Here is a 25,724-nt window from a genome sequence, read left to right as displayed (position 1 = left end):
ACCTGAGCTTCTACACTGTGGAAACACTTCTAGGTGGTTCTGAAGCATACCTCTTGTTGAGAACCCCTGTCGTGAATCATTGTCCTTATCCTTATCTTCCCAGCCAGAATATTCAAGAGCATTACATTCTACAGTTTATATCACAACATATTTTTTAAATTTCCAAATATAAAATGACATCATAATATCGAATGAATAAACTTTTGAAAATGACATCATTCTCTCTGATCCTGAATATTCTGCTGTTCCCCCTCGGGAGGATATGCCCCACTCCATCCAACCCAGAAAAAGCTTAGTCCACCCCTCTGTCTCTCAGAACCCAAGAGCCCATGCTCCCAGAAGATTTAGCAGGAAGAGGTCATATGCGTTTGGGGAGATCCAATATTCTCAGAAATATTCCTCCATGTTTCCAGACTATTCTACTGCCCCAGATAGAGTTGGAGAGGGTACTTCCTGGAGGAACAGACAGCCCAGGTGGCAGGGAATGGCAGCTGTCAACAGCAAAGAACCCACTAGCATCACTTTTTTTTTTCTTTTGATATAGAGTTTTGCTGTTGTTGCCCAGGGTGGAGTGCAGTGGCACAATCTTGGCTCACGGCAACCTCCGCCTCCTGGGTTCAAGTGATTCTCCTGCCTCAGCCCCCCCAAGCTGCTGGGATTACAGGCATGTGCCACCACGCCCGGCTAATTCTTTGTTATTTAGTAGAGACAGGGTTTACTATGTTGGTCAGGCTGGTCTCAAACTCCTGACCTCAGGTGATCCACCCACCTCGACCTCCGAAAGTGCTGGGATTACAGGCATGAGCCACCGCGCCCGGCTGCGTCACTCATTTTTAATGAAACTCTTCACGCAGTCTCCATCTCCATTTCTAGGCTGATGCCTAAGAATGTTCACACCCAGAGTCAGGCACAGGGCTGAGGGTCAAACTCAGGCTGAGACTCTGTGTCCCAAACTGCATGGGAGAAAGTATCCCTTCCCACCCTCTCCCCTTTAGATGGAATCAGTGTTCGGCCCCAAAGGGGCCCAGAATCATCTATCTGCTTTCTCATTTGACAAGTGAGGATGTGGAGTTTTAGAAGGAGGAGACACTATACCCCAGCTGTCCCTGTAGGTTCCTATCAAAGCTGGGATGAGAACTTCCATCTTTCAACTCCCAAAGTGGTTATTTTTTAAACTAAGAGTGAATCTAAAAAGCTGCTTTTTTTTTCCTTTGCTCCAAAACTTTCAAAGAACATTGTTTTCACCACCAAATCTTCAAATCATGTGCCAGAATTGCAAAAAGGCTTAAAGGCTGGTTTCACTTCCTGTGTGGAGGCAGCCTGCCATTAATTGGAACAAGTGAAAAACTGGCCTCCAGGCACACACAACACTTGGGGAGTCCATGAATATTTATCACCTCACTGAGAATTCCCTAAGCAGCGCAGTGACAGAAAACAACTTTCAGTTAAGTTTGAGTCTCTGTTCTAATATTTTCCACTAAGACAGCCCGTTCTTACTTGTGAAAGTGATCATTTTCAAAACCATAATGAAGCCAACCTACTATTGGTAGCTCTAACAACAAGGCCCTAAGGCTTAAAATAACAACACAATTCCTTCTCCAAAATAAACAAGGCTTTCCTTTGTGTCTCTAATGAGAGGCAAGACCACAGCTAAGGCAAGTTCTAAGATGTTTACTGTCCCTGAATGCTGAGATATCTAGATCCTCAAGGAAAAAGCAGATTACACAAAAAAAGGGATCCGTCAGGAAGCATTTGTGTAAGTGCCAACCTGAGATCTAAATCCGGAGGATGGACCCCTCCCGGAGTGACCTAGGGCAGAGCACTAACCCTGTGAGGATCGGATCTTGTTTTGAAGGAACCCACAGAAATACATGGAAGGCACAGAGTACAAGGAGAAACATGCAAGTGGAAAATGTGCTGGCACAAAAATCCAGGCATTGAGCTTCTGAAATGAAATGGGGTTTCTCTAAGCACAAATATAAATGTTCTTAGCTTTTGGTGTAATTTTGTTCCAAACATAAAGCCAACATCTGTTCTCTCTCACTCCCTCTGCCCCTTCTCCCTGCCACCTCCAAGATGCATGGAAAATCCATTTACCATTGAGTGAAAGAAGCACTGATAGTTGAAGATCTAGGCAAGAAGGACGAAATAAAATGCTTTAAAATTGAGTGTAGGTTTCTGGCTGGGCACATTGGCTCACGCCTATAATCCCAGAACTTTGGGAAGCCAAGGCGGGCCAATCATCTGAGGTCAGGAGTTCAAGACCAACAAAGCCTACATCATGAAACGTTGTTTCCACCAAAAAATATGAAAATTAGCCGGCCGTGGTAATGGGTGCCTGTAATCCCAGCTACTTGGGAGGCTGAGGCACGAGAATCGCTTGAACCCAGGAATGGAGGCTGCAGTGAGCTGAGATCGCGCCACTGCACTCCAATCTGGGTGACAGAGTGAGCCTCCATGTCAAAAAAAAAAAAAAAGAACTGAGTGTAGGTTTCTCAATGAAACGTTCAAGACATAATCACCCTTTCTTCCTTTATCACTCTGAAACACCAGGACCTGAGGAGGTGACTTGGCCATAGCAGCCCAGGGTTTCACATGCAGGCCATGTCCCCAGATCCTGCTGCCTGACAGTGGCCCGGAGAGTGAAAATGTGACAGCTCCCACGAAGGGAGGGTTGTCCAGCCGCAGAGTCTCATAAAACTAGGGAAGATCTAGGCCCTCCCTTTCTGTGGTTAAGAATCTTTCACCCAGTTCAACAGCCATGGTTCAGACAGAGAAAACTAAGGCCTAGGAGGGAGGAAGTGCCAGGATAGCAGGTATTCTTAGTATTCTTGCTCTCCAAAAGGGGCCTGCTGATCCTAATGGAATTCTCTGCCCCTGCCAGGCTGCATTTTTAGCACTTCAGCTGGAGGCAGGAGTGGGGGACATAGAATGAAAAGAGACGGAATTGGTTTAACTCTGGTCAAGGGTTAGCCAATGCCCAGAGTGCCAGAGGGAGAGTCATCAGGGTTCTCTCCAGGGCACCTGAGGGCTGCCTCACCCATATCATCAAGCAGGAAGCACCAGGAGCCAGGAGTGCACCTGGGGCTCACGGCCCTTTCCATTTCCTACAAGACCACCCTGCGCACACATACTCACACCTGTACATGGAATCTACTCTAAGAACCAAAGCCTCATTTTCTCTATGTTGCAGCCAACCGACCTCATTGGGAACACCTAGCTCGATGTGGTAAGAAGGAAAAGAATTTTCTGAGCCGGGCGCGGTGGCTCATGCCTGTAATCCCAGCATTTTGAGAGGCCAAAGCGGGTGGATCACAAGGTCAGAAGTTCAAGACCAGCCTGCCCAACATAGTGAAACCCCGTCTCTACTAAAGATACAAAAATTAGCCGGGTGTGGTGGCGGGCGCCTGTAATCTCAGCTACTCAGGAGGCTGAGGCAGAGAACTGCTTGAACCCGGGAGGTGGAGGATGCAGTGAGCCGAGATTGCGCCACCTGCACTCCAGCCTGTGTGACAGAGCAAGACTCTATCTCAAAAAACAAAACAAAACAAAACAAAAGAATTTTCTGGATGTTCACATGCAAAAACCCTAAAACAAAACAAATACCAAAAAAAAAAAAAAAAAAAAAAAAAGAAGAAAGAAACTACACTCACTTTGGAAAAGAGTTATGTGGGAAAAGTTGAACAGGAACTGAACTTCATTTTTATACCTTCCTGAGAGGCACATGACAGGAAGCTATTCCTGTACTATGTCAAGTCTGAACTCCATAAGGGAAGGTATGGGGGCAGGGGGAGGAGGAGAGTGGCAGTCAGGGCGGGCCCTGATTCTTTGGAGAACTGCTTGGTCCTGGGTGGGTTTTGCTCAAACTACTAGTAAACAAAACCCTAGAGAGCTGCAGCAAAGGACTTGGGCACTCTAGGGCGACACCCCAGGGCCCCTTCACCAAAGCATTCTGAACAATGGAGGGTGGACCATTCAGGAAACGCTTCAGTAAGAAAAGAACCCTCCTCCCAACACCTTTTGTCTAGGAAAAACATTTCCCCCAAACTTGAGTTCAGAAGAATGGAGGAGAGCCATTGGTAAGAATGGCAAATATATTTTAAGCACGTATCACCTGCCATTAGCTCATTACGTCCTCCTAACTATTCTATGCAACAGAGCCTCCCACTGTACCCAAAAAGGAAGAGAGGTCCTGAAAGTTAACTACCACCCCCAAAGCCCCAGAGGCCAGTCCCGGTTAACACTTTCATTCCCGTCCCCAGAGGCATAGTGTGCTTCACATAGTGTGAGCCCCCTTTCAGTTTTTCTAATAATTAACCTCCTGCTGAGACACATACCAGTTCAAAGCCATATGCTTTGGGTTAAGATTAAACTAATGACAAGGGCCAAAGTCAAGGCACCAAGGGCTACCTGCCCCTGAGCAAGGAGTTGTTAGAACTGTGTTTAACATGAAAAATTACCTTCTGACTTTTTTTTCTAGTTGGGAAAGTTAGGACAATATAAAATATGTCTGGGGTTAACACAATCCAAAAATCTCTCTTGTGTTAATTGACTAGCTCCTCCAGTAATGAAATCACGTTGGCATCACAGCAAAATAAAAGATTGTTTTCTATTAACCAAGCCCCAAATGTGAGGGCATGGGAGCTCCAGCCATTCTGTCTCTGGAAAAGCCAGTAGGAAAAGAGAAGGGTGAGGAGCACCTGGCAAGACATGCAGGGGCTTGGTTCTTTCATGCTGTGCTCTGATACTCACTGAGCACCCTATGAGCTCCATGCAGTGTTAGCAGTGAACAAGACAGCAGCCCTGCCACCAGGAGCTTACCCTGTAGTGGGGGGACAGTGGAGGAAAACGAGCAAAGAAAAAGGTAAGGCCGGGTGCAGTGGCTCACGCCTGTAATCTCAGCACTTTGGGAGGCCGAGGTAGGCAGATCACCTGAGGTCAGGAGTTCGAGACCAGCCTGACCAACATGGTGAAACCCCGTCTCTACTAAAAATACAAAAATTAGCCAGCTGTGGTGGCAGGTGCCTGTAGTCCCAGCTACTGGGGAGGCTGAGGCAGGAGAATCACTTGAACCTGGGAGGCGGAGGTTGCAGTGAGCCAAGAATGTGCCATTGTATTTCAGCCTGGGTGACAGAGCAAGACTCTGGAAAGAAAAGAAAAAAGAAAAGAAAAGGAAAGGAAAGGAAAGGAAAGGAAAGGAAAGGAAGAAGGAAGGAAGGAAGGCAGGCAAGCAAGCAGGGAGGGAGGGAGGGACTGATCAGGTTGAGAAGCATTATCAGGAAATTAAATTTAAGGGATAGTGGGCTGTATGCGTATGACACTTTGGCAGGGGGTGGTTATTGGGGAAGGCCTCTCAAGGAGAACCTCTGAACTGAAACCCAAAGGATGAGAAGAAGCCAGCATGCTGAGATCTTGGGGAAAAGGTTCCAGCCAGAGGGAACAGTCACTGCAAAGGCTGCTCAGGCCCTAGAAAGACACAGGTGGCTGGAGTAGTGGGAACAAGTGGGAAGTGAATGGAAATGGGTCAAAGATGTTCGCTGTGAGTCTCTGCAAATTCTAGTAGGGAACAGGAAGCCACTGGAAGATTTTCAAGTGGAAAACACAATCAGATTCATTTCCAAAATCTCGTTCTGGCCATTACATGGAAAGCGGCTGTTTCATGTGTGTGTTCAAGTTCCCAGCTCAGTTTTTCTACCCGGCAGCATGTTCCTAATTCACAGGCATAAAAAGATTGAACCTCTTCTTGACTGATGCTGACTAGTAACTCACTGGCCCTTCTCCTACAATTATCTGGAAATTCTTTCAAAAATCAAGATTTAAAAATATAATTATTGGCTGGGCGTGGTGGCTCATACTTGTAATCCCAGCACTTTGGGAGGCCAAGGCGGGCAGATCACCTGAGGTTGGGAGTTCGAGACCAACCTAACCAACATGGAGAAACCCTATCTCTACTAAAAATGCAAAATTAGCCAGGCATGGTGGCGCATGCCTGTAATCCCAGCCACTCGGGAGGCTGAGGCAGGAGAATTGCTTGAACCTGGGAGGCGGGAAGTTGCGGTGAGCCGAGATTGCGCCATTGCACTGTAGCCTGGACAGCAAGAGCAAAACTCTGTCTCAAAAAAAAAACCAAAAATTACTGTTAATTTTTTAAAAATTGTATTCAGCTGTGCATGGTGGCTCATGTCTATAATCCCCACACGTTGCAAGGCTGAGGTGGGAAGATTGCTTGAGCCCAGGAGTTCAAGACCAGCCTGGGCAACATAGTGAGACCCTGTCTCTACAAAAAATAAAAAATTAGCCAGGCATGGTGATATGTGCCTGTGGTCATAGCTACTTGGGAGGCTGAGGTGGGAGGATCACTTGAGCCCAGGAGGTTGAGGTTACAGTGAGCAGTGATCATGCCACAGGACTCTAGCCTGGGTGGCAGAATGAGACCCTGCCAAAAAAAGAAAGAAAAGAAAAGAAAAGCATTCCACTTAGCACTTTAATGGGTCAGAATAATTTTCTAAAAAGTATTCATTTTTAAAATATGCACCATGTACTTTCAAAAAGCATTTGAAGCCTTATGTAATAAAGCCCACAAGCAACAGAACAACTTAAAAGTTCCCTCTGGGAAGATGTTTACCATATACTGGAATACATGTTACGATATCAGTTTGGAAGAGAAATCCTAACATTAAAGAATCTCAAAAGCCTAATTTACTCTAAGGGTTGAGTTTAGCTGTGCACATAGCCTCATCGTGAGCTAAGTCCTCATAATGCGTTCATTTTTACCCACATCTATATTTATCTTACTCCATCCTCTCCCTGGCCCTTCAGAGAGCCACCGCTTGCCTCATTTTGCTGCTCAATGGCACCCCCATCAGAGACTGAGCAGAAAGGATGACTGGAAAGTCTCAAAATGCTCCTGGTTTGGCAGTTCCAGTTGTGTGTGTGCATGTCTTTGTCAGATGTGTGGTGTGTATGTGTGTTGGGGGGCAGAGGGGGAATTCCTGGGTTAAAGTATTCATTCCTCTATACTTCTACAGTGTAGAATCTACACACACATTCTCATTATCTCTTTCTCTCTCTCTGTCTTTCCTGTGTGGTCGGCAAAGCACTCAGACCCACAATGTGTAATAGGAAAATCTTAAAATTAGATGAAGAGTCTAATTTCCATTTTTAATTTCTTCATACAGCACTCCTTTGTGCTGTACTTCTGCCAGTGAGAATCCCATTCTTCAAGCTTTTCACAAGGTGAGACGTAAAACTGTCAGACATCTCACAAGTAAAGTTCAAAACAAAAAGCAAAAAGTGCAAGAAGAACAATTGGTGGAACTTTTCATTCTTCCAGCTGGGTGGATTTTAAAAGGCCTTTTTATGATTGTCTGATTAAAGTTGATTGTCAGCTACAAACATTTTTTATTACAGCCTTTTAAAAATTTAGGAAAACAAAAGCACTCCAATCTTTAAGTATTTAACACAAAACTATCGTTCCCATTACTTTCTCCATAGTTCTCACCACATTCACTACCTACAAGACTATTCATGGCCAGCCCTCACTAGTAGCAACATACAACAGATTTGCAGCAGATTATGAAAAATGAGTCTGGAAGAAATGCTGAGGAATTTTTGAAGGTTTGCGTGGGGGGAGGCTGTGGAGAACAGGACTGCTTTCGTTCTTTGCCTGGTTTTTGGCTCTTAAAGTTTGTTTCAAATTGCTATGTTGCCCCAAATTATAAATTGCTTATGTAATTTAACGTGGAAAAAGGGGTGCGTTGTTTAAGAATTTTTCATTTGAGTAAATGAGCTTTCAAAGAAAAATCTCAAAGGAAAAACTTTTAAGTAACTTACTTGACTATAAATTAAGCTTTCCAGGTATTCCTAAAAAACATCTTTGACTATAATAGGTGAAGGCTAGTCAAGTGCATTCACGACCAAAAGAGATAAAATCTGCATTCTGAATGGAAATAGAAATCTTAGCTAAGAGAAAATACTTGGAATGTGTTTATTTAGCATTTTCCCCCTTTCTTTCTCTTTCGGGTAAAGCCTGGTAAATTTATTCCAGCTTCCTCAAGAAGTGCATCAGCGATCAAACTTGAAATCTGTTCATCACTCACTCCCCAAATAAGCTGTTCATGCAGAATGAAACCGGCCTTCCTTGCCTCCACTTATCAATCCAGCATCTTGTATTAAAATGCCTGGAACAAGCCGGGCGCGGTGGCTCAGGACTGTAATCCCAGAACTTTGGGAGGCTGAGGCGGGCAGATCACGAGGTCACGAGGTCATGAGATCGAGACCATCCTGGCCAACATGGTGAAACCCGGTCTCTACCAAAAATACAAAAATTAGCCGGGCGTGGTAGCGCGCGTCTGTAGTCCCAGCTACTCGGGAGGCTGAGGCAGGAGAATCGCTTGAACCCGGGAGGCGGAGATTGCAGTGAGCCGAGATCGCGCCACTGCACTCCAGCCTGGCGACAGAGCGAGACTCGGTCTCAGAAAAAAAAAAAAAAAAAAAAAAAAAAAGCCTGTAACAACACTTGGCTGCGTCCAGATAAACGTAAACGCTGTCGAGCACCGTAAGTTCTGTTCTGCCGTAACAGGAGTGAAAAGAACGCTCCCCTTTTCCAGGTCCCCACACTCTCTGGGTGCCTCTACAACGGGATGCTAATAACATCCGTAAGGGCCCGGTGGGAGCAGCCAGGACTGCCGTCCCTCCCTGGCCGGACGCTCGGCCTCAGTCTATCGCGGCTCCCGGACTGCAGCTCTGACTTCCGCAGCCCGTTCGTTCGCCCCACGCCGGTCCCTCGGGAGACCGGATCTGTGGCCCCCGGAACTCCCGCCAGAGTAGGGCTCCACCATGCAACTCTGTCTAGTGGAAAGTTCTCGTCGCATTCCAGACCAGACCTGCTACCTATGTTCCACTCGTAGGAACTTTGGGACTTGCAGCGCGCCCAGCGGAGCTCGATTTCCTCCTCGGAGGTGAAGAGGGAAGGCTGCAGCCCCGACCCCGACCCGGCTTCACCACGACGCGCACCCACAAGCCGGGCTGGGTGCCCTCGGGACGCTTGAGGGGCCGCGGTCAGTGGACGGAAGGCTCGCCTGCGCCCCCTTCTCCGGCACCGCAGTGGGTGGAGGGTGTTTGCAAACTTGTCCAGCAGCCAGGCGCGCCCCTGTGGACGCGCTCACTCCCCTGAGCCCCCTGCTTCGTCCTGGGAGCCCCCACCCCCTCGCCTGGCCCCCAGCCGGGCGCACTCACCTCTACTCCAGAACGCGGGGAGGAAGAGGCCCAGCAGCAGCGGCAGCGGCAGCGGGGCCAGCCCCATCCCGGGGCTGCGGATCTGTAATTTCTCTCCGGACGGACGGACAGATGGACGTCCCGAACCTGCCCTGTCGCCGGCTAAGCGCGCCAGCGAAGCTCCCTGTCCAGGCGGCCCCGGCAGCGAGTGCAGAGTGGTGGAGCCCAGCGGCCGGCGGGTGGTGCCGAGGGCTGGAAGGGGCGGGCCGGGGGCCGAGCCGAGGCCGACCAGGGCTAGAGGAGAGGGGCGGGCAGGGGGGCGAGTCCCGGCGGGTCCCGCAGGTTGGAGTGGGAGGGGGCGGGAGGACGAGGGGGAGGAGGGGCGTAAAGGGGAAAGGGAGGGGGTTGGAGAGGAGGGGCGGGCCGAAGGCCACCGTGGGGCGCACGGCGGGGAGCTGGGAGGAGAGGAAGGGGAGGGGGCTGAGAGACCAGGAGGGAGCTGGAGAGAGAAGTGAAGGGGAGGGGCGGGCTGGAGGTCCAGAGGAGACGGCTCTGGCCGCTGCGCGGGTCTGGAGCCCCACACCTGTGGGTGGGAGATAGGGAAGGACAGAAGGTGGGAGAGGAGTGGAGGATGCCCGAGGCAGCCCCCAGACTCAAGAGGAGGGTCCAGAGGCGCCCCCGCATTCCAGGCTTGGCTGACACAGAAAACCCTGGCAGCGCCGCTCCCAGAGGCCAAGGCCACGGCGGCAGCGCTCCCTGCCGAGCGCTCCTCCACATCCATTCCGCTCCCGTCGAGTGCCTCCTGGGTACCTGGCCCGAGGTGCGCTACACTGCCCTGGCGTCGAGGAGCTCACCGCCCCTGGGGGAGGGGTTCCTGGGGAAGGACGCTTTGCTGTGGCTTCTTGACGAGCCAGAGAGAGGTGACACTCAAGGAGGGAGATGAAAGTGAATGACAAAGTGCAGAGCAGGAGTTGGGAGAGGGGAAACCACAGCACGTTACTCTCATGGACCTCCACAAGGTGTGCAGGGTCCAAGAGGCAGTAGCAGAGAATGAATCGTAAGAGAAATGTAACTACTTATACTAATAATGGCAACAGTAACTTAATTTATATACATAGTTTCTTAAAGGTAACACTTTTAGAATGAATGTATTTTAAGGTGGTCCCTTTAACAATGTAACATGAGCCAAATCATGTCCCTCTGCTCAAATCTCCCCAAACCTATCAGTGGTTCCTGCTGTCTCTCCGCATAAGCCAAGGTTCTGCAGTGACCTCCGAGGTTCTGTGTGACCTGGTCCCCTTTCCTCTTTGGCCTCACCTCCTTACGCCTCTTCCATTTACTTTGGTCTCTTGTCAAGCAGTCCCTTGACCCTACACTGGCTAGACACTTCCCGTAGATTTGGCTACGGGAAGGAGACAAGCAGCCCAGATGGATTTAGACAGGTTATTACTTACACCGACAGCAAAAGCAAAATCAGTGTGGTGTCAGCTCCATGCATCCTTAGGCCCACAGGATAACACCAAACTGGAAGGGCGATTGTTATCCTATGGGTCTACATGATTTAAAAAAAAAAAAAAAAAAAAAAGAAGAAGACAACATGAGCCCTGCGCCTGAGTAGCCAAGTCTAAACTACACCAAGCAGTTTTATAGACTTCACAGGAGCCTGCTGCTGTATGCTTGGAGGGAAGGGGGCTGGGAGGTGGAGGGAGGGATATGGAAAGTCCTGCAGTCAACTGAAACATTGGAGAAGGAAGAGAAATGGCCTTGCAGCAGTCTCCCGCAAGGTAGGGATAGGAAACTGCCTCCCAGTGGCTCCTCACCAGGCTTACCTATCCCTGCTTTAGGAGAAATCGCAGGGCAGTCCCACAAGACTTGGCTCAGACCATGATCATACCTTGCCTACATGGCCTCTAGAGATGTGCAAGATTGCCAGCGGCACCTCAGCAGAGCTGTTCTCCTGCAATTTCCTTGCTATTGCTCACATATACCAAGCACTCCTCCACCGAAAGGTTTTGCACTGGCTGTTCCCTCTGCCTGAAATGCTCTTCCCCCAGACACACAGCTTCCCAGTTGACTCTCCTCCAAGTCAGCTCAAATCTCACTTTCTTGTTGAGGCCTGCCTTGTACAATATTCTTCAGCTATCTACCGGTGTTTGACATACCACCCCAAACATAGTGGGTGTAAAATGTCAGCCATTTTATTAGATTCCTGGATTCTGTGGATCGGAGGTTTGGACAGAGCACAGGGGAAATAGCTTGTCTTTGCTCCTCCATATCTGCCTGGGACCTTAGGCTCAAATAGTGGGGATTAGAATCATGTAAAGCAAATTATAGCCTGCAGACCTATGGCTTCTTTTTGCAAACAAATGTTATCAGAACACAGTCATTCATGTTGGTCATTGTGACAGAGATTATGTGGCCCACAAAGCTGTGCAGTATGGCCCTTTAGATAAAAAGTTGGCTAACCCCGATCTCAAGGCTCGTTCACTCACATAGCTGCCATCTGCACTGGGATGACTTGGGCACTAGGGCTGCAGACTAACTGGAGCACCTAAAGGAGGCTTCTCCATGGTGGCCTTGGAGTAGCTGGAAGTCTTGCATGGCAGCTCAGGGCTCCAAGAGCAAGCATTCCAGTAAACAAAGAGGAAGCTTCATGGCCTTTTATGTCCTAGCCTCCGAGGTCACATAACTCCACCCTACTCTCTTGATGGAAGCAGTCACAACCCCAGCCTCATGGGGAGCAGCCGTAGAGGTTCAAGCCCAACCTCTTGAAGAAGAAGCGTCAAAGAAGTTGCATTTATGCTTTTAAAAATCCACAAATGCCAAAACTTAGCTAAACTGTGGGATGTCTGCTCTGCAATGTTAATTTTGTACTTGGTGTGCATCCAAATGATACTGCAATTTAATGTCCTAATTATTCAAGTGATCAGACTATGTGTAGGGAAATATGAGCAACAGACAAACAAACAAAAAACAACCCGGACCCCATATTACTTAACTATTTCCAAGGCTGTTGTGCAACTTCGACAAGAAGACACTTACCTGGAACCCATTCTCCAATGCCCACTGTGTCTCCTGTGTCAGCTAAGGCTCTGTGTCACAAGTAGGAGCCCCTACTGTTTAATACCTAGGAAAAAGAGAGAATGTTAAATGCCTGCAGCAGTGTTCATCCAAGGGCTAGGAAAGATTACCCCCACTGATTCAAGTGTGAAAGAGCTGTAGCCAAGGTAAAGTGGCATTGTGGTCACAATCTATGTGTCAAACATGTTCAACATATCAGTGACAGGACTTGAGGCTTCCAATTGAAGGTCCCATAGGGGCGTGCCAGGCCACACACAAATGAAATGTGTGAAGATGTAGTCCTCAATGACCCTATTTCTTTTTTTTTTTTTTTTTTTTTTTTGAGACGGAGTCTCGCTCTGTCGCCCAGCCCAGGCTGGAGTGCAGTGGCGCGATCTCGGCTCACTGCAAGCTCCGCCTCCCGGGTTCACGCCATTCTCCTGCCTCAGCCTCCCGAGTAGCTGGGACTACAGGCGCCCACAACCGCGCCCGGCTAATTTTTTGTATTTTTTTAGTAGAGACGGGGTTTCACCGTGGTCTCGATCTCCTGACCTTGTGATCCGCCCGCCTCGGCCTCCCAAAGTGCTGGGATTACAGGCGTGAGCCACCGCGCCCGGCCCAATGACCCTATTTCTAAACCCACACCTTGCTTCTCTTTGCCCTCTTACCTCTGTCCCCTACCCCTTTCAGCTCTGTCTACAGCTATACCTGTAATTTATTTCCCCCTCCTGCCTCTAGTCTACCATGTAAACCCCCCAGTTCACCTCCCTCAGAAAGCGTCTATCCCATCAGCGGGGTACAGTGGCTAACACCTGTAATCTCAACACTTTGGGAGGCTGAGGTGGGCAGATTACTTGAGGTCAGGAGTTCGAGACCAGCCTGGTCAACATGGTGAAACACTGTCTCTACTAAAAATACAAAAATTAGCTGGGTGTGGTGGCACATGCCTGTAATCCCAGCTGAGGCAGGAGAATTGTTTGAACCTGAGAGGCAGAGGTTGCAGTGAGCTAAGATGGTGCCACTGCACTCCAGCCTGGGCAACAGGTTCAAAAAAAAAAGCGAGCTTCAGACCACTTTGGCACTTCGGATCACTTTGGCACTCACTCACCCAGCACTTAGCATCCATACCAGAATACTCTAGTAACAGCACCCTGGTTTTCCTTCGGTGAACCATGCTTCCCACACTCACCTCCCTGTCCCTGGGTCTGGATGTGAGATTCTCTTTGCTGTCTTAAGACCATTATCTGTCCCTACTCTCTAAAGTCTCTGGCTTTGACTCTGATGTCATCAGACTAGACCAGCCCTGCTTGCTGCAGCCTTGCAGCCTGAGTCTCTCCTAATTCTCTGAAGATGCAGTGCCTGCATCACAGTCACTCCCTTTACACTATCCCTGCCATAACTTTTGGTAGTTTCAGTACCTTATAAATAATATTTCAACACCACAGCTTCTAAACCCCTTGACCTCTTGTCCTCCATTCAGTATTCTGAGCAATATATTAGAAATGTAAGTACCAAGTTCTTAAAATTTGCTGGATAACTGGAATGGTGCCCATAAGAAAGTCAACTCATAATGCCGAAAATCTTGAGGGAAGTATGAGCATCTTGTAGTTTCTTGGATAACACAGATAGTGCGTGGAAGAGACCCTGTTCAGTGTGCTGAACAACATAATGGGAGTATAGGTTTATGGCCTTTGGGGGCATATATTTTAGGTAACGTAAAACATTTGAAATATTGAATCAAACACACATATACAAGTGCAGTTGTATAATTTTTTTTTTTTTTGAGACGGAGTCTCGCTCTGTCGCCCAGACTGAAGTGCAATGGCGCAATCTCGGCTCACTGCAAGCTCCGCCTCCCGGGTTCATGCCATTCTTTTGCCTCAGCCTCCCGAATAGCTGGGACTACAGGCACCTGCCACCATGCCCGGCTAATTTTTTATATTTTTAGTACAGACGGGGTTTCACTGTGTTAGCCAGGATGGTCTTGATCTCCTGACCTTGTGATCCGCCCGCCTCGGCCTCCCAAAGTGCTGGGATTACAGGTGTGAGCCACCGCGCCCAGCTTTTTTTTTTTTTTTTTGAGACCAAGTCTCTCTCTGTCACCAGGCTGGAGTGCAGTGGCATGATCTCAGCTCACTGCAACCTCCGCCTCCCGGGTTCAAGTGATTCTCCTGCCTCAGCCTCCTGAGTAGCTGGAACTATAGGCGTGCGCCACCATACCTAGCTAATTTTTGTATTTTTAGTAGAGACGTGGTTTCACCATGTTGGCCAGGATGGTCTCCATCTCTTGACTTCGTGATCCACCCACCTCAGCATCCTAAAGTCCTGGGATAACAGGCGTGAGCCACCGCGCCCGGCCAGCTGTGTAATCATTAAGTGGAAGTTAAACTGGGTTTCACTGCTAAAAAATTACTGAACAGATCCAACATCTAGAGTTTGTTACAGCAAGAGGACACAATATAGCAAAAAGCAGTAAAGTAAGCATAAGCATCTCAGTCAAAGGCTATTCATGGCCAGATAGGCCAGGTGCCAGCTCCTTTGTCCTAGTTTCTGTAAGGAACATGGCAGGATGCACTTTCTCTGTTGGATCAAAAACCATTGATGTGTGCATGGAATACCTCGGAAACAGGGGCGTCCAAAATGGAGGCTCAGTTGGGGATTTTTATATTTTGCTGGTCATAGACATAGTCTTAAGGCATAACCAGCCTCAACAGCAGAACCGTGTGGCAGGGGATGGAGGGGTCTCACTGAGACCAGGTGCAAATCATTTATGTCATTGTTTTCAAAAAGCAAAGTTGATGCTAGTACAAGTTTCCCTGAAGCTCCTCAGACTGATGGATAAAAAGCAACATTATTAATCCGTATGCTTCATGCCCTTGGCCAGGGGTCATTGCCACGCAGGAATTTCAGAACAGTTCAAGCTAATTTCAGGCCTGCTGGAATTAACCCTCACAGTACAATAGCTTTTATAGTTGTTGCAAAGCGAAATGGTAGAAGTAAAACACGCCATTTAGCACAGTGAACACGATAGTGGATGAAGCATTTCCTTTTTTTTTTTTTTTTTTTGAGACGGAGTCTCGCTCTGTCGCCCAGGCTGGAGTGCAGTGGTGCAATCTCGGCTCACTGCAAGCTCCGCCTCCCGGGTTCACGCCATTCTCCTGCCTCAGCCTCCCGAGTAGCTGGGACTACAGGCGCCGGCCACTGCGCCCGGCTAATTTTTTCTATTTTTAGTAGAGACAGGGTTTCACCATGGTCTCGATCTCCTGACCTTGTGATCCGCCCGCCTCGGCCTTCCAAAGTGCTGGGATTACAGGCGTGAGCCACCGCGCCCGGCCGAAGCATTTCCTTTAGTGGTTTCTTGGAGTGTCTTTCAAGATCATCCATCCAATAGGCTGAAAAACTCACTGGAAGTAAAATCTCACTCTCATCCTATTGGAAATGGGGCAGCACCATTTAAAGATGCTCCTCATTGTGTTGAACAAGGTACAGAAGGCCAATTGTTGAGCTTTTATAATTAGTGGGTAACCCACTTAGCGTCCTGGAAGAGGCATGAGAAGCGTATTTAAGTGTTACAGTTTGTTAGAAAGATGAGCTAGGGTCAGGTGCGGTGGCTCACGCCTGTAATCCCAGCAGTTTGGGAGGCCAAGGCGGGCAGATCACGAGGTCAGGAGATGGAGACCATCCTAGCTAACACAGTGAAACCCCATCTCCACTAAAAATACCAAAAAAATTAGCCAGACCTGGTGGCACATGCCTGTATTCCCAACTATTCAAGAAGCTGAGACAGGAGACTCGCTGGAACCTGGGAAGCGAAGGTTTCAGTGAGCTGAGATCACGCCACTGCACTCCAGCCTGGGCAACAGAGCGAGACTCCGTCTCAAAAAAAAAAAAAAAAAAAAGAAAGAAAAAGAAAAAAAGAAAAGAAAAATGAGCTAGTGGGCTAGGCATGGTGACTAATGCCTGTAATCCCAGCACTTTGGGAGGCCGAGGAGGGCTGATCACCTGAGCTCAGGAGTTAGAGACCGGCCTACCTAACATGGTGAAATCCTGTCTCTACCAAAAAAAAATAACAAAAATTAGCTGGGCGTGGTGATGCGTGCCTGTAGTTCCAGCTACTCAGGAGACTGAGGCAGGAGAATCACTTGAACCCGGGAAGTGAGGTTGCAGTGGGCTGAGATGGCGCCACTGCACTCCATCCTGGACCACAGAGCGAGACTGTATCTCAAACAAAAAAAAAAAAAAAAGAAAAGAAAAGAAAAAATGAGATAGTGTATTTTCTCTGTGCTGAAAAGTACAATGGAAGTTGCCTTGTCTGGCACTTGTATCTGTTACAGAATTAGGAGTTCTGTTATGATACTTCCTTTAACATGCTCAATCACATACTAGGAGGCCGAGAACCCAGTTTTTTAAATTGTTGGGGTGTAATGATGGAGAAACTAGGACATTTCATTCCGTGTGCTGAACAACAGACTGGAAATACTAGTATGCAGCTTATGTAATTTGTTGGGGGGAGGTTGGGGAGGCAAAGTCAGGTTCTGTGTTTAAAAGGCTCAAATCACCACAGTCAACTGCATATGGGAAGCACAATTATTAGAGCATGTAGGGGTTGCATTGCGAGAGGTGAACAATAAAGTGGAAGGATCTGTGTCTAGCCCTTATAACTTTTGGAAACTTAAGATAGTATAGGTATGAAACTCCTTTTGCTATGCTGAACAATATCTATGATATGCAAATATATAAACATTAGGGTTTACTAGGGCGCTGAAATGATGCTTAGAGAGGTCTCAAGTCAGCATAAAACCATACTGGAAATACAAAGTCTAGCACTTGAAGATTGGGGGAAGTGAGATGGTGGATGTAGCCGGGCACGGTGGCTCATGCCTATAATCCCAGCACTATGGGAGGCTGAGGCAGGCAGATGGCTTAAGCCCAGGAATTCGACACCAACCCAGCAACATGGTGAAACTCTGTCTCTACAAAAAATATAAAAATTAGCCAGGCATGGTGGTGCATACCTGTGGTCCCAGCTACTCAGGAGGCTGAGGTGGGAGGATCGCTTGAGCCCAGAAGTCGAGGTTGCAGTGAGCCAAGATTGTGCCACTGTACTCCAGCCTGGGCAATAAAGCGAGACTCTGTCCTTAAAAAAAAAAAAAAAACAAAAAGAGAGAGAGAGAGAGAGAGAGAGATGGCTGCTGAGACGAGCTCGGTTGTGGAGACCCCAACTCAGCTGGGCTAGAGGAATTAGAGACACACACACAGAAATATAGGTTGTGGAGTGGGAAATCAGGGGTCTCACAGCCTTCAGAGTTGAGAGCCCTGAACAGTTTGACCCACATATTTACATATAGATTATAGATTAACTAAAAGTATTCCTTACGGGAAACAAAGGGATGGGTCGAAATAAAGGGATGGGTCTGGCTAGTTATCTGCAGCTTGAACATGTGCTTAAGGAACAGATCGCTCATGCCATTGTTTGTGGTTTCAGTAGGTGATTTTCCGCCCTGGGTGGGCCAAGTGTTCCTTGCCCTCATTCCAGTAAAATGACAACCTTCCAGCGTGGGTGTCAAGGCCATCACAAGCATGTCACAGTGTTTACGGCCAGTTTTGGGGCCAATTTATGGCCAGATTTGGGGGCCCGCTCCCAACAGACGGCAGATGTAGAAGACTCCATTCAGCATGCTGAAGAACATACCAGAAGCACAGAGGTCTAGGTTTTGTAGTTTATTGGGAAACTGCACTTATAATTTATTGGGAAACCACATAATGCTTGTAAGCAACTCCATTTAGCTTCTTGAGCAAAATACAGTAGTCTAAGTGCTTTGTCTTTGTAGTTTTAGAGGAATTGAGATGGCGCATACAAAAGGATTCCATTCTACTTGCCGAAACCATCCTGAAAATAAGTTTCTTCTTCTTGTAGTTTGTTGGAGGAATGGAGATGGTACATATAAGAGATTCCATTTGCTGCACAACACGCTGAAATTAGAGGTCTGGCTCTTGTAGTTTCCTGGGAAGGGCTGGTGATTTAGTGATCTGTCAGGTAGCAGACAACAGGAAATCAACTGATTTCATATATATGTACATATTTTTCTTTTTCTTTTTCTTTTTTTTTTTTGAGACAGAGTCTTGCTCTGCCCAGGCTGGAGTGCAGTGGCACAATCTCAGCTCACTGCAACCTCTGCCACCTCGGTTCAAGCGATACTCCTGCCTCAGTCTCCCGAGCAGCTGGGACTACAGGCACAAGCCACCATGTCCGGCTAATTTTTGTAGTTTTAACAGAGACGGGGTTTCACCATGTTGGCCAGGCTGGTCTCAAACTCCTAACCTCAGGTGATCTGCCCACCTTGGCCTCCCAAAGTGCTGGGATTACAGCCCGTCAGCCAGCGCACTGAGCTCAATAATGATTTCTTTTTTCTTTTTTTTGAGATGGAGTCTCACTCTGCCACCCAGGCTGGAGTGCAGTGGCATGATCTTGGTTCACTGCAACTTCTGCCTCCTGGGTTCAAGCGATTCTCCTGCCTCAGTTCCTCAAGTAGCTGGATTACAGGCGTTCACCACCATGCCCGGCTAATTTTTTTGTATTTTTTAGTAGAGACGTGGTTTCACCATGTTGGCTAGGCTGGTCTCGAACTTCTGACCTCAAGTGATCCGCCCGGCTTGGCCTCCCAAAGTGCTGGGATTACAGATGTGAACCACCGCACCCAGTCCAATAATAATTTTTGATTGTCTGTCTTGGGGCCTCTATTATCTCTTGGCATTCTTTATGGTATTTTTATTTGCTTGCCACTAGGAGCACAATTGTGTCAAAGAAAGAAAGGAGAAAAGGAAGCCAGGAAGGAAGGGAGGAAGGGGAAAAAATTAAAAAAAAAAATGTGGGTGCGTGTGTGTGTGTGCATGATGGAGCTGCTGTTAGACTGGTGAGTTTTTGAGTTCTGAATTTCCTTTGGACCTGTGCCTGAAGTTGTAGAACCTAAGCTTGTGGTTCTTTTTGTATGCAAAAATTAAAAATAAAAAGCCTTTTCCCTTCCTCACAAAAACAAGGTATAGTAATTAATCTTTTATAATAGCTTGTTTGTAACTCTTTCTGTTTCTCAACTTTGGGGATAGATGATAGGTCACAAACTTTTTTTATTATATGTGCCATCTAACGGTATCTAGCGTAGACACACAGATTTTATTATTTTTTTGCGATGAAGTCTTGCTCTTGTCCTCCAGGCTGGAGTGCAAGGGCGCCGTCTTGGCTCACTGTAATCTCTGCCTCCCAGGTTCAAGCGATTCTCCTGCCTCAGCCTCCTGAGTAGCTGGGATTACAGGCACCTGCCACCATGCCCAGCTAATTTTTTTTTTTTTTTGTATTTTTAGTAGAGACGGGGTTTCACCATGTTGGCCAGGCTTGTCTCGAACTCCTGACCTCAGATGATCCACACGCCTCAGCCTCCCAAAGTGCTAGGATTACAGGCGTGAGCCACCGTGCCCAGCCAGGACACACAGATCTTTCTGATTCCTTTGATAAGGGGGGACAAATGTGTGCAAAGATTGAAGGAAATACTTTTAGCTGGTTTTATATATCGTGGAGAACAAAGATAAGACATTTTTAAGAGAGTTTTTATTTGGTTTGGGTGACAACTGAATGTGAGTGAAGGAGCCAGAACACCCAAATGAAAGAGCAGGTAATGATTGCTTCTGACTGCTTCCGGGTCTCAGGACTTTTTTTTTTTTTCTGAGACAGAGTCTCGCTCTGTCGCCCAGACTGGAGTGCAGTGGTGCGATCTCACTGCAAGCTCCGCCTCCCAGGTTCACACCATTCTCTTGCCTTGGCCTCCCGAGGCTGGGACTACAGGCGCCCACCACCTCACCCGGCTAATTTTTTGTATTTTAATTAGAGATGAGGTTTCACCATGTTAGCCAGGATGGTCTCGATCTCCTGACCTCGTCATCCGCCCACCTCGGCCTCCCAAAGTGCTGGGATTACAGGTGTGAGCCACCGCGCCCGACCCCCTGCCCTTTTTTTTTTTTTTTTTTTTTTAACACCTGGTAATCAATTGATTAAAATAGTTGACGTAAGCATCTGTAATGGTGGCTTCTATCTCGACTCCTGGCTCAGTACTGATGGAAGTGACCTGCTTAACAATCTCAGAAGGACTGTGCAAGTCAATGAGTCGCTTGTGGATTCTCATCTGGAAACGATCCCATGTCTTAGAACCTTCACCACGAGGAGTTTTTCTTGTAGTGAGTCTCAAAATCTTGGCAGGCATTCGAACTGGTCCTTTCACTTCGAGGTACTTTTCTTTTGCGCCTCTGATCAAGTCAGCACACACCTTTTCCAGGGATTTTACGTTGTGGCCCATTAGAGTGATTGGAATTCGGTGAATTGCCACCTCTGGCTCCACAGGTGTTTTTCCAGTATCCTTAAGAGCCATGACTGCTGCGCGGCTTCCTGACTGACTTGTTCCTTGGTGGGAGTGAACAGCAGTGAGTCAGGAGCTGGAGTGTGTGGATGAGCGATCCACAGCACCTACAACCGCGTCTTCTTCAATTAGCTTTTTTTTTTTTTTTTTTTAAGTAGAGATGAGGTTTCATCATGTTGCCCAGGCTGGTCTTGAACTCCTGGACTCAAGCCATCCTCCCCTCTCAGCCTTCCAAGGTGTTTGCTGGGATTACAGGTGTGAGCCACCAGGCGTGTCTTAGGCCTTATGAAAAATGTAAAGAATCTGAGAACATGGCTTTCTCACTCTTTTCTCCCAAATTAGGGAGGTCCCCAAAATAGTCACATCAGTCTATTCAGGACGTGAGGGAAACTCCATGTGCCAACAATAAAGTCTTATTAAATCTTAAAACCTGTGCTCCTAACTGTCCTCCTGTTGCAGTGAGCTGAGATTGCCCCACTGTACTCCAGCCTGGGCAACACAGTGAGACTCTGTCTCAAAAAAAAAAAAAAAATCTGTCCTCCTTTCTACCAGGTTCTCATTGGATAAACTAAATTTGTAACCATGGGCCGGGCGCGGTGGCTCAAGCCTGTAATCCCAGCACTTTGGGAGGCCAAGATGGGTGGATCACGAGGTCAGGCGATCGAGACCATCCTGGCTAACACGGTGAAACCCCGTCTCTACTAAAAAAATACAAAAAACTAGCTGGGCGTGGTGGCAGGTGCCTGTAGTCCCAGCTACTCGGGAGGCTGAGGCAGGAGAATGGCATAAACCCGGGAGGCGGAGCTCACAGTGAGCTGAGATCCAGCCACTGCACTCCAGCCTAGGCGACAGAGTGAGACTCCGTCTCAAAAAAAAAAAAAAGATTCGTAACCATGACTATGATACAATTTATTTATTTATTTATTTGTTTATTTATTTATTTTTTGAGACAGGGTCTCACTGTGTTGCTCAGGCTGGAGTGCAGTGACACAATTTCAGCTCACTGCAGTGCAACCTTGACCTCTCAAGCTCAGGTGATCCTCCCACCTCCGCTTCCCAAGTAGCTGAATCTATAAGCATGCACCACGACGCCTGGCTAATTTTTGTGTTTTTGTAGAGACAGGGTTTCACTGTGTTGCCTGGGCTGCTCTCAAACTCCTAGGTTCAAGCGATCTGTCTGCCTTGGCTTCCAAATTGCTAGGATTACAGGTGTGAGCCACCACACCGGGCCTAAATCTTAAGTATGACAGAACCTTTATTAAAGAGTAGGGCAATTTTTTTTTTTTTGAGTTTCGAAAACTTTATCCTGGATAAGAGTCATTTGTCAATGTTGCAAATATTTTCTACGGCTTTTCTTTTTCTTTGTAGTGTTTTTGGCAATGTTAATTTTCATGAAGTCTAATTCATTAATCTTTTTCTCTTATAGTGTTCTTGTTTTAATTTTTAATTTTTGTGGGTACATAGTAGGTGTATATATTTCAGGGTACATGAGATCTCTTGATACAGGCATACAATGTGTAACAATCATGTCAGGGTAAACAGGGTAATACATCACCTCAACTGTTTATCCTTTGTGTTACAAACGATCCAATTATACTCATTTAGTTATTTTTAAATGTACAATTAAATTATTTTTTACTATAATCCCCATTTGGATTGTGTTTCTGGTGTCTTACCTAAGAACTTAAAAAACCCCAGCTTTATTCAGATACCTTTCACACACCATACAATTCTCCCTTTTAAAGTGTACAATTCAGACCGGGTGCGGTGGCTCAAGGCTGTAATCCCAGCACTTTGGGAGGCCGAGACAGGTGGATCATGAGGTCAGGAGATCGAGACCATCCTGGCTAACACGGTGAAACCCCGTCTCTACTAAAAAATACAAAAAACTAGCCGGGTGAGGTGACGGGCGCCTGTAGTCCCAGCTACTCGGGAGGCTGAGGCAGGAGAATGGTGTAAACCTGGGAGGCGGAGCTTGCAGTGAGCTGAGATCTGGCCACTGCGCTCCAGGCTGGGCAACAGAGCCAGACTCCGTCTCAAAAAAAGAAAAAAAAAAAAGTGTGCAATTCAATAGATTTTGGTATATTCACAGAATCATGCAACCAGTACCATTAATTTTAGAACATTTTCATCATCCACAAAAGAAATTTTGTACCTGTTGGCAGTCACTCCCTATTCCACCCTCCCCTGCCCCACCTTCAGCCCCTGGCAACCACTAGTCTACTCCGTCTCTATGGATTTGCCCATAGTGGGTATTGTGTATAAATGAAATCATTCAACATGCGGCCTTTTGTGTCTGGCTTCTCTCATTTAGTATAATGTTTTTGAAGTTCATCCATGTTGGATCATGTATCAGTACTTAATTCCCTTCTAGGCCGGGTATGGTGGCTCACGCCTGTAATCCCAGCACTCTGGGAGGCCGAAGCCGGTGGATCACGAGGTCAGGAGATCGAGACCTCCTGGTTAACACAATGAAACCCTGTCTCTACTAAAAATACAAAAAATTAGCCAGGCGTGGTGGCGGGCGCCTGTAGTCCCAGCTACTCGGGAGGGTGAGGCAGGAGAATGGCATGAACCCAGCAGGCGGAGCTTGCAGTGAGCCGAGATTGCGCCACTGCACTCCAGCCTACGTGACAGAGCGAGACTCTGTCTCAAAAAAAAAAAAAAAAAAAAAGAAAAATTCCCTTCTATAGCTGAATAATATTTTGCTATATACATATACCCATATTACCATATTATTTTTACCCATTCATCAGTTAATGAGCATTGGGTTGTTTTAACTTCTTGGCTATCTTGAATGATACAACTATGAACACTCACATAAAAGTGCCTGTGTGAATGTATACGCAGTTCTCTTGGGTATATACCTAGGAGTGGAATTGGTGGATCATAGGGTGACTCTGTGATTAACTTTAAAAAAAAAAAGTTTTCAACCACATTTACTAGCTCACATAAATATTTAAAAACAAATCAATCTGTCTTCCCTTTCTGTTTCCTTGGCACAATTTATCACAGTTTTTTTTTTTTTGAGACGGAGTCTCACTCTGAGATTGCAGTGGCGCAATCTCAGCTCACTGCAAGCTCCCCCTCCCAGGTTCACGCTATTCTCCTGCCTCAGCCTTGCGAGTAGCTGGGACTACAGGCGCCCGGCACCTCGCGCGGCTAGTTTTTTTGTAATTTTAGTAGAGACGAGTTTCACCGTGTTAGCCAGGACGGTCTCCATCTTCTGACCTCGTGATCCGCCTGCTTCGGCCTCCCAAAGTGCTGGGATTACAGATGTGAGCCACCGTGCCTGGCCCTTTTTTTTTTTTTTTTTTTTAATCACAGTTCTTAACAAACTTCCGTGAATACCCAAAAAGGGAATATAAATTTGAGAATATGAAAAGAGGTTAATAAATAGCCAAATATGTCAACCACTGAAAGGACCACCTATTTTTTTTTTTTAAGATTAAGCCACTGATTTGCAACTTTTATTGAAATAAATGTCACTTATTAAAAACAAGGTTAATTTATAACTTGATCTCAACTTGTTTTTTTAATAGCAGTTAAATTTTTACATAAAAATTTGCAAAACTTCAACTACAGAACAAATAAAACATTCAGACACAAGTTTACACTTTAAAAATTCTATCAACTTCAACAAATAATGAATGAATGACTGTATGTTAATTTATATCAGTCCTGTGGTCAGAATACATTTTCCTTTTAAAACATTTTTCATACATCTCCTGTACGGCATGGATAGCTTCTAGTGGGAATTAGTATATAGTCTCTTCTTGATGAAGACAACACTAGGCAGATGTTGCCTGATGTCTGGATAATGCTGAATGTGACAAAACCAGTGAGACACATTAAGATATTTCTCCTTTTCTTGAACTGTCAGGTCAACTAACTATAAAGCGATGAAGTCCATAGTAGATATCTGCAAAAGTGAAGTTATATCCTGTAAGGTAGACTTTATCTTCAAGATATGAAATAAGATCCTTCAACAGGGCGTGGGCCAGGCGCTGTGGTTCACGCCTGTAATCCCAGCACTTTGGGAGGCTAAGGCGGGCGGATCATGAGGTCAGGAGATCGAGACCATCCTGGCTAACACGGTGAAACCCCGTCTCTAATAACAAACACAAAAAAATTAGCTAGGCGTGGTGGCGGGCACCTGTAGTCCCAGCTACTTGGGAGGCTGAGGCAGGAGAATGGCATGAACCCAGGAGGCGGAGCTTGCAGTGAGCAGAGATCACACCACTGCACTCCAGCCTGGGCAATAGAGCGACACTCCGTCTCAAAAAAAACCCCAAAAAACAAAGAACAAAAAACAAAACAGTGTGTGGATATCGTTTTTACTGGAGTGACCCTGTATTGTAACCATTGCTGAATGATTGCTTTTTCTTCTGCAGTACTCCCCAGGAAATATTCTTTGTTAGCTTGCTTGACTAGATGAGCTGCTATAGTAGTCAATCCCGTTAGACTTGGACCATTGTTTGTTTGAAAAACCGGAATCTGTCACACGCCCTGAGCCCTTTATTTATTATTCCCCTTATTCAGTTCCAGGAACTTCTCCAGTAGTGACAACTTGGTGGCCGCCGCCATCTTCTGGCAGAGAAGAGCCAGCGTTAAATACAGAGACCAGCGTTTAACTTTTTGAGAATCTGTCAAACTGTTTTACCAAGTGGCTGCACCATTTTACATTCCCATCAATTATGTACAAGGGGTCAAATAACTCTAAATCTTCATCAACACTTGTTATTGTCTCTCTCTTTGATGATAGCTATCCTACTGGGTGAGAAGTGGTTTTGGCTTTTATTTCTCTAATGACTAATGATGTTGGTCATCTTCTATTGTCCTTTTTGGCCACTTGTATAATATATTTTTGGGAAAATGTATATTCAAATCCTCTGCCCATTTTTAGATTGGGTTGTCTTTTTATGTTGAGTTGTAAGACTTCTTCACATATTTTGTATAATAGACTCTTATCAGATTATTTGCAAATCTTTTCTCCCATTCTGTGAGTTCTTTTCACTTCCTTGACAATACCTTTGAAGCACA

General features: G+C 46.6%; 2 protein-coding genes and 1 pseudogene across 2 annotated transcripts in view; all 3 read right to left on the bottom strand.

Annotated features, from left to right (window-relative positions):
- The window catches only part of MERTK (MER proto-oncogene, tyrosine kinase), a 133,182-nt gene extending 123,749 nt beyond the window's left edge, over positions 1-9,433 (bottom strand). Inside the window, exon 1 of the mRNA XM_005575263.4 lies at positions 9,238-9,433. Within this exon, the coding sequence (XP_005575320.3) occupies positions 9,238-9,304 (67 nt within the window). The 5' untranslated portion in view covers positions 9,305-9,433. The remainder of the gene's footprint in view (positions 1-9,237) is intronic.
- Positions 9,434-20,285: 10,852 nt separating this feature from the next.
- Positions 20,286-20,824, bottom strand: LOC107127049 (small ribosomal subunit protein uS10-like). Its single transcript, XM_065526800.2, has one exon. The coding sequence runs from the start codon at positions 20,691-20,693 to the stop codon at positions 20,298-20,300; it is 396 nt and encodes a 131-aa protein (XP_065382872.1). The 5' UTR covers positions 20,694-20,824; the 3' UTR covers positions 20,286-20,297.
- Positions 20,825-24,283: 3,459 nt separating this feature from the next.
- LOC102141592 (eukaryotic translation elongation factor 1 epsilon-1-like) lies at positions 24,284-25,383 on the bottom strand (annotated as a pseudogene).
- Between the last annotated feature and the right edge of the window lie 341 nt (positions 25,384-25,724).

This window comes from Macaca fascicularis, chromosome 13, assembly GCF_037993035.2.
Source record: "Macaca fascicularis isolate 582-1 chromosome 13, T2T-MFA8v1.1".
In the NCBI taxonomy this organism is placed as follows: domain Eukaryota; kingdom Metazoa; phylum Chordata; class Mammalia; order Primates; family Cercopithecidae; genus Macaca; species Macaca fascicularis.
This window is presented reverse-complemented; position numbering and strand designations above follow the sequence as displayed.

Bases quoted from the DNA above. Each gene is read 5' to 3' on its own strand.
- LOC107127049 (XM_065526800.2), bottom strand. From the start codon at position 20,693: ATGGCTCTTAAGGATACTGGAAAAACACCTGTGGAGCCAGAGGTGGCA.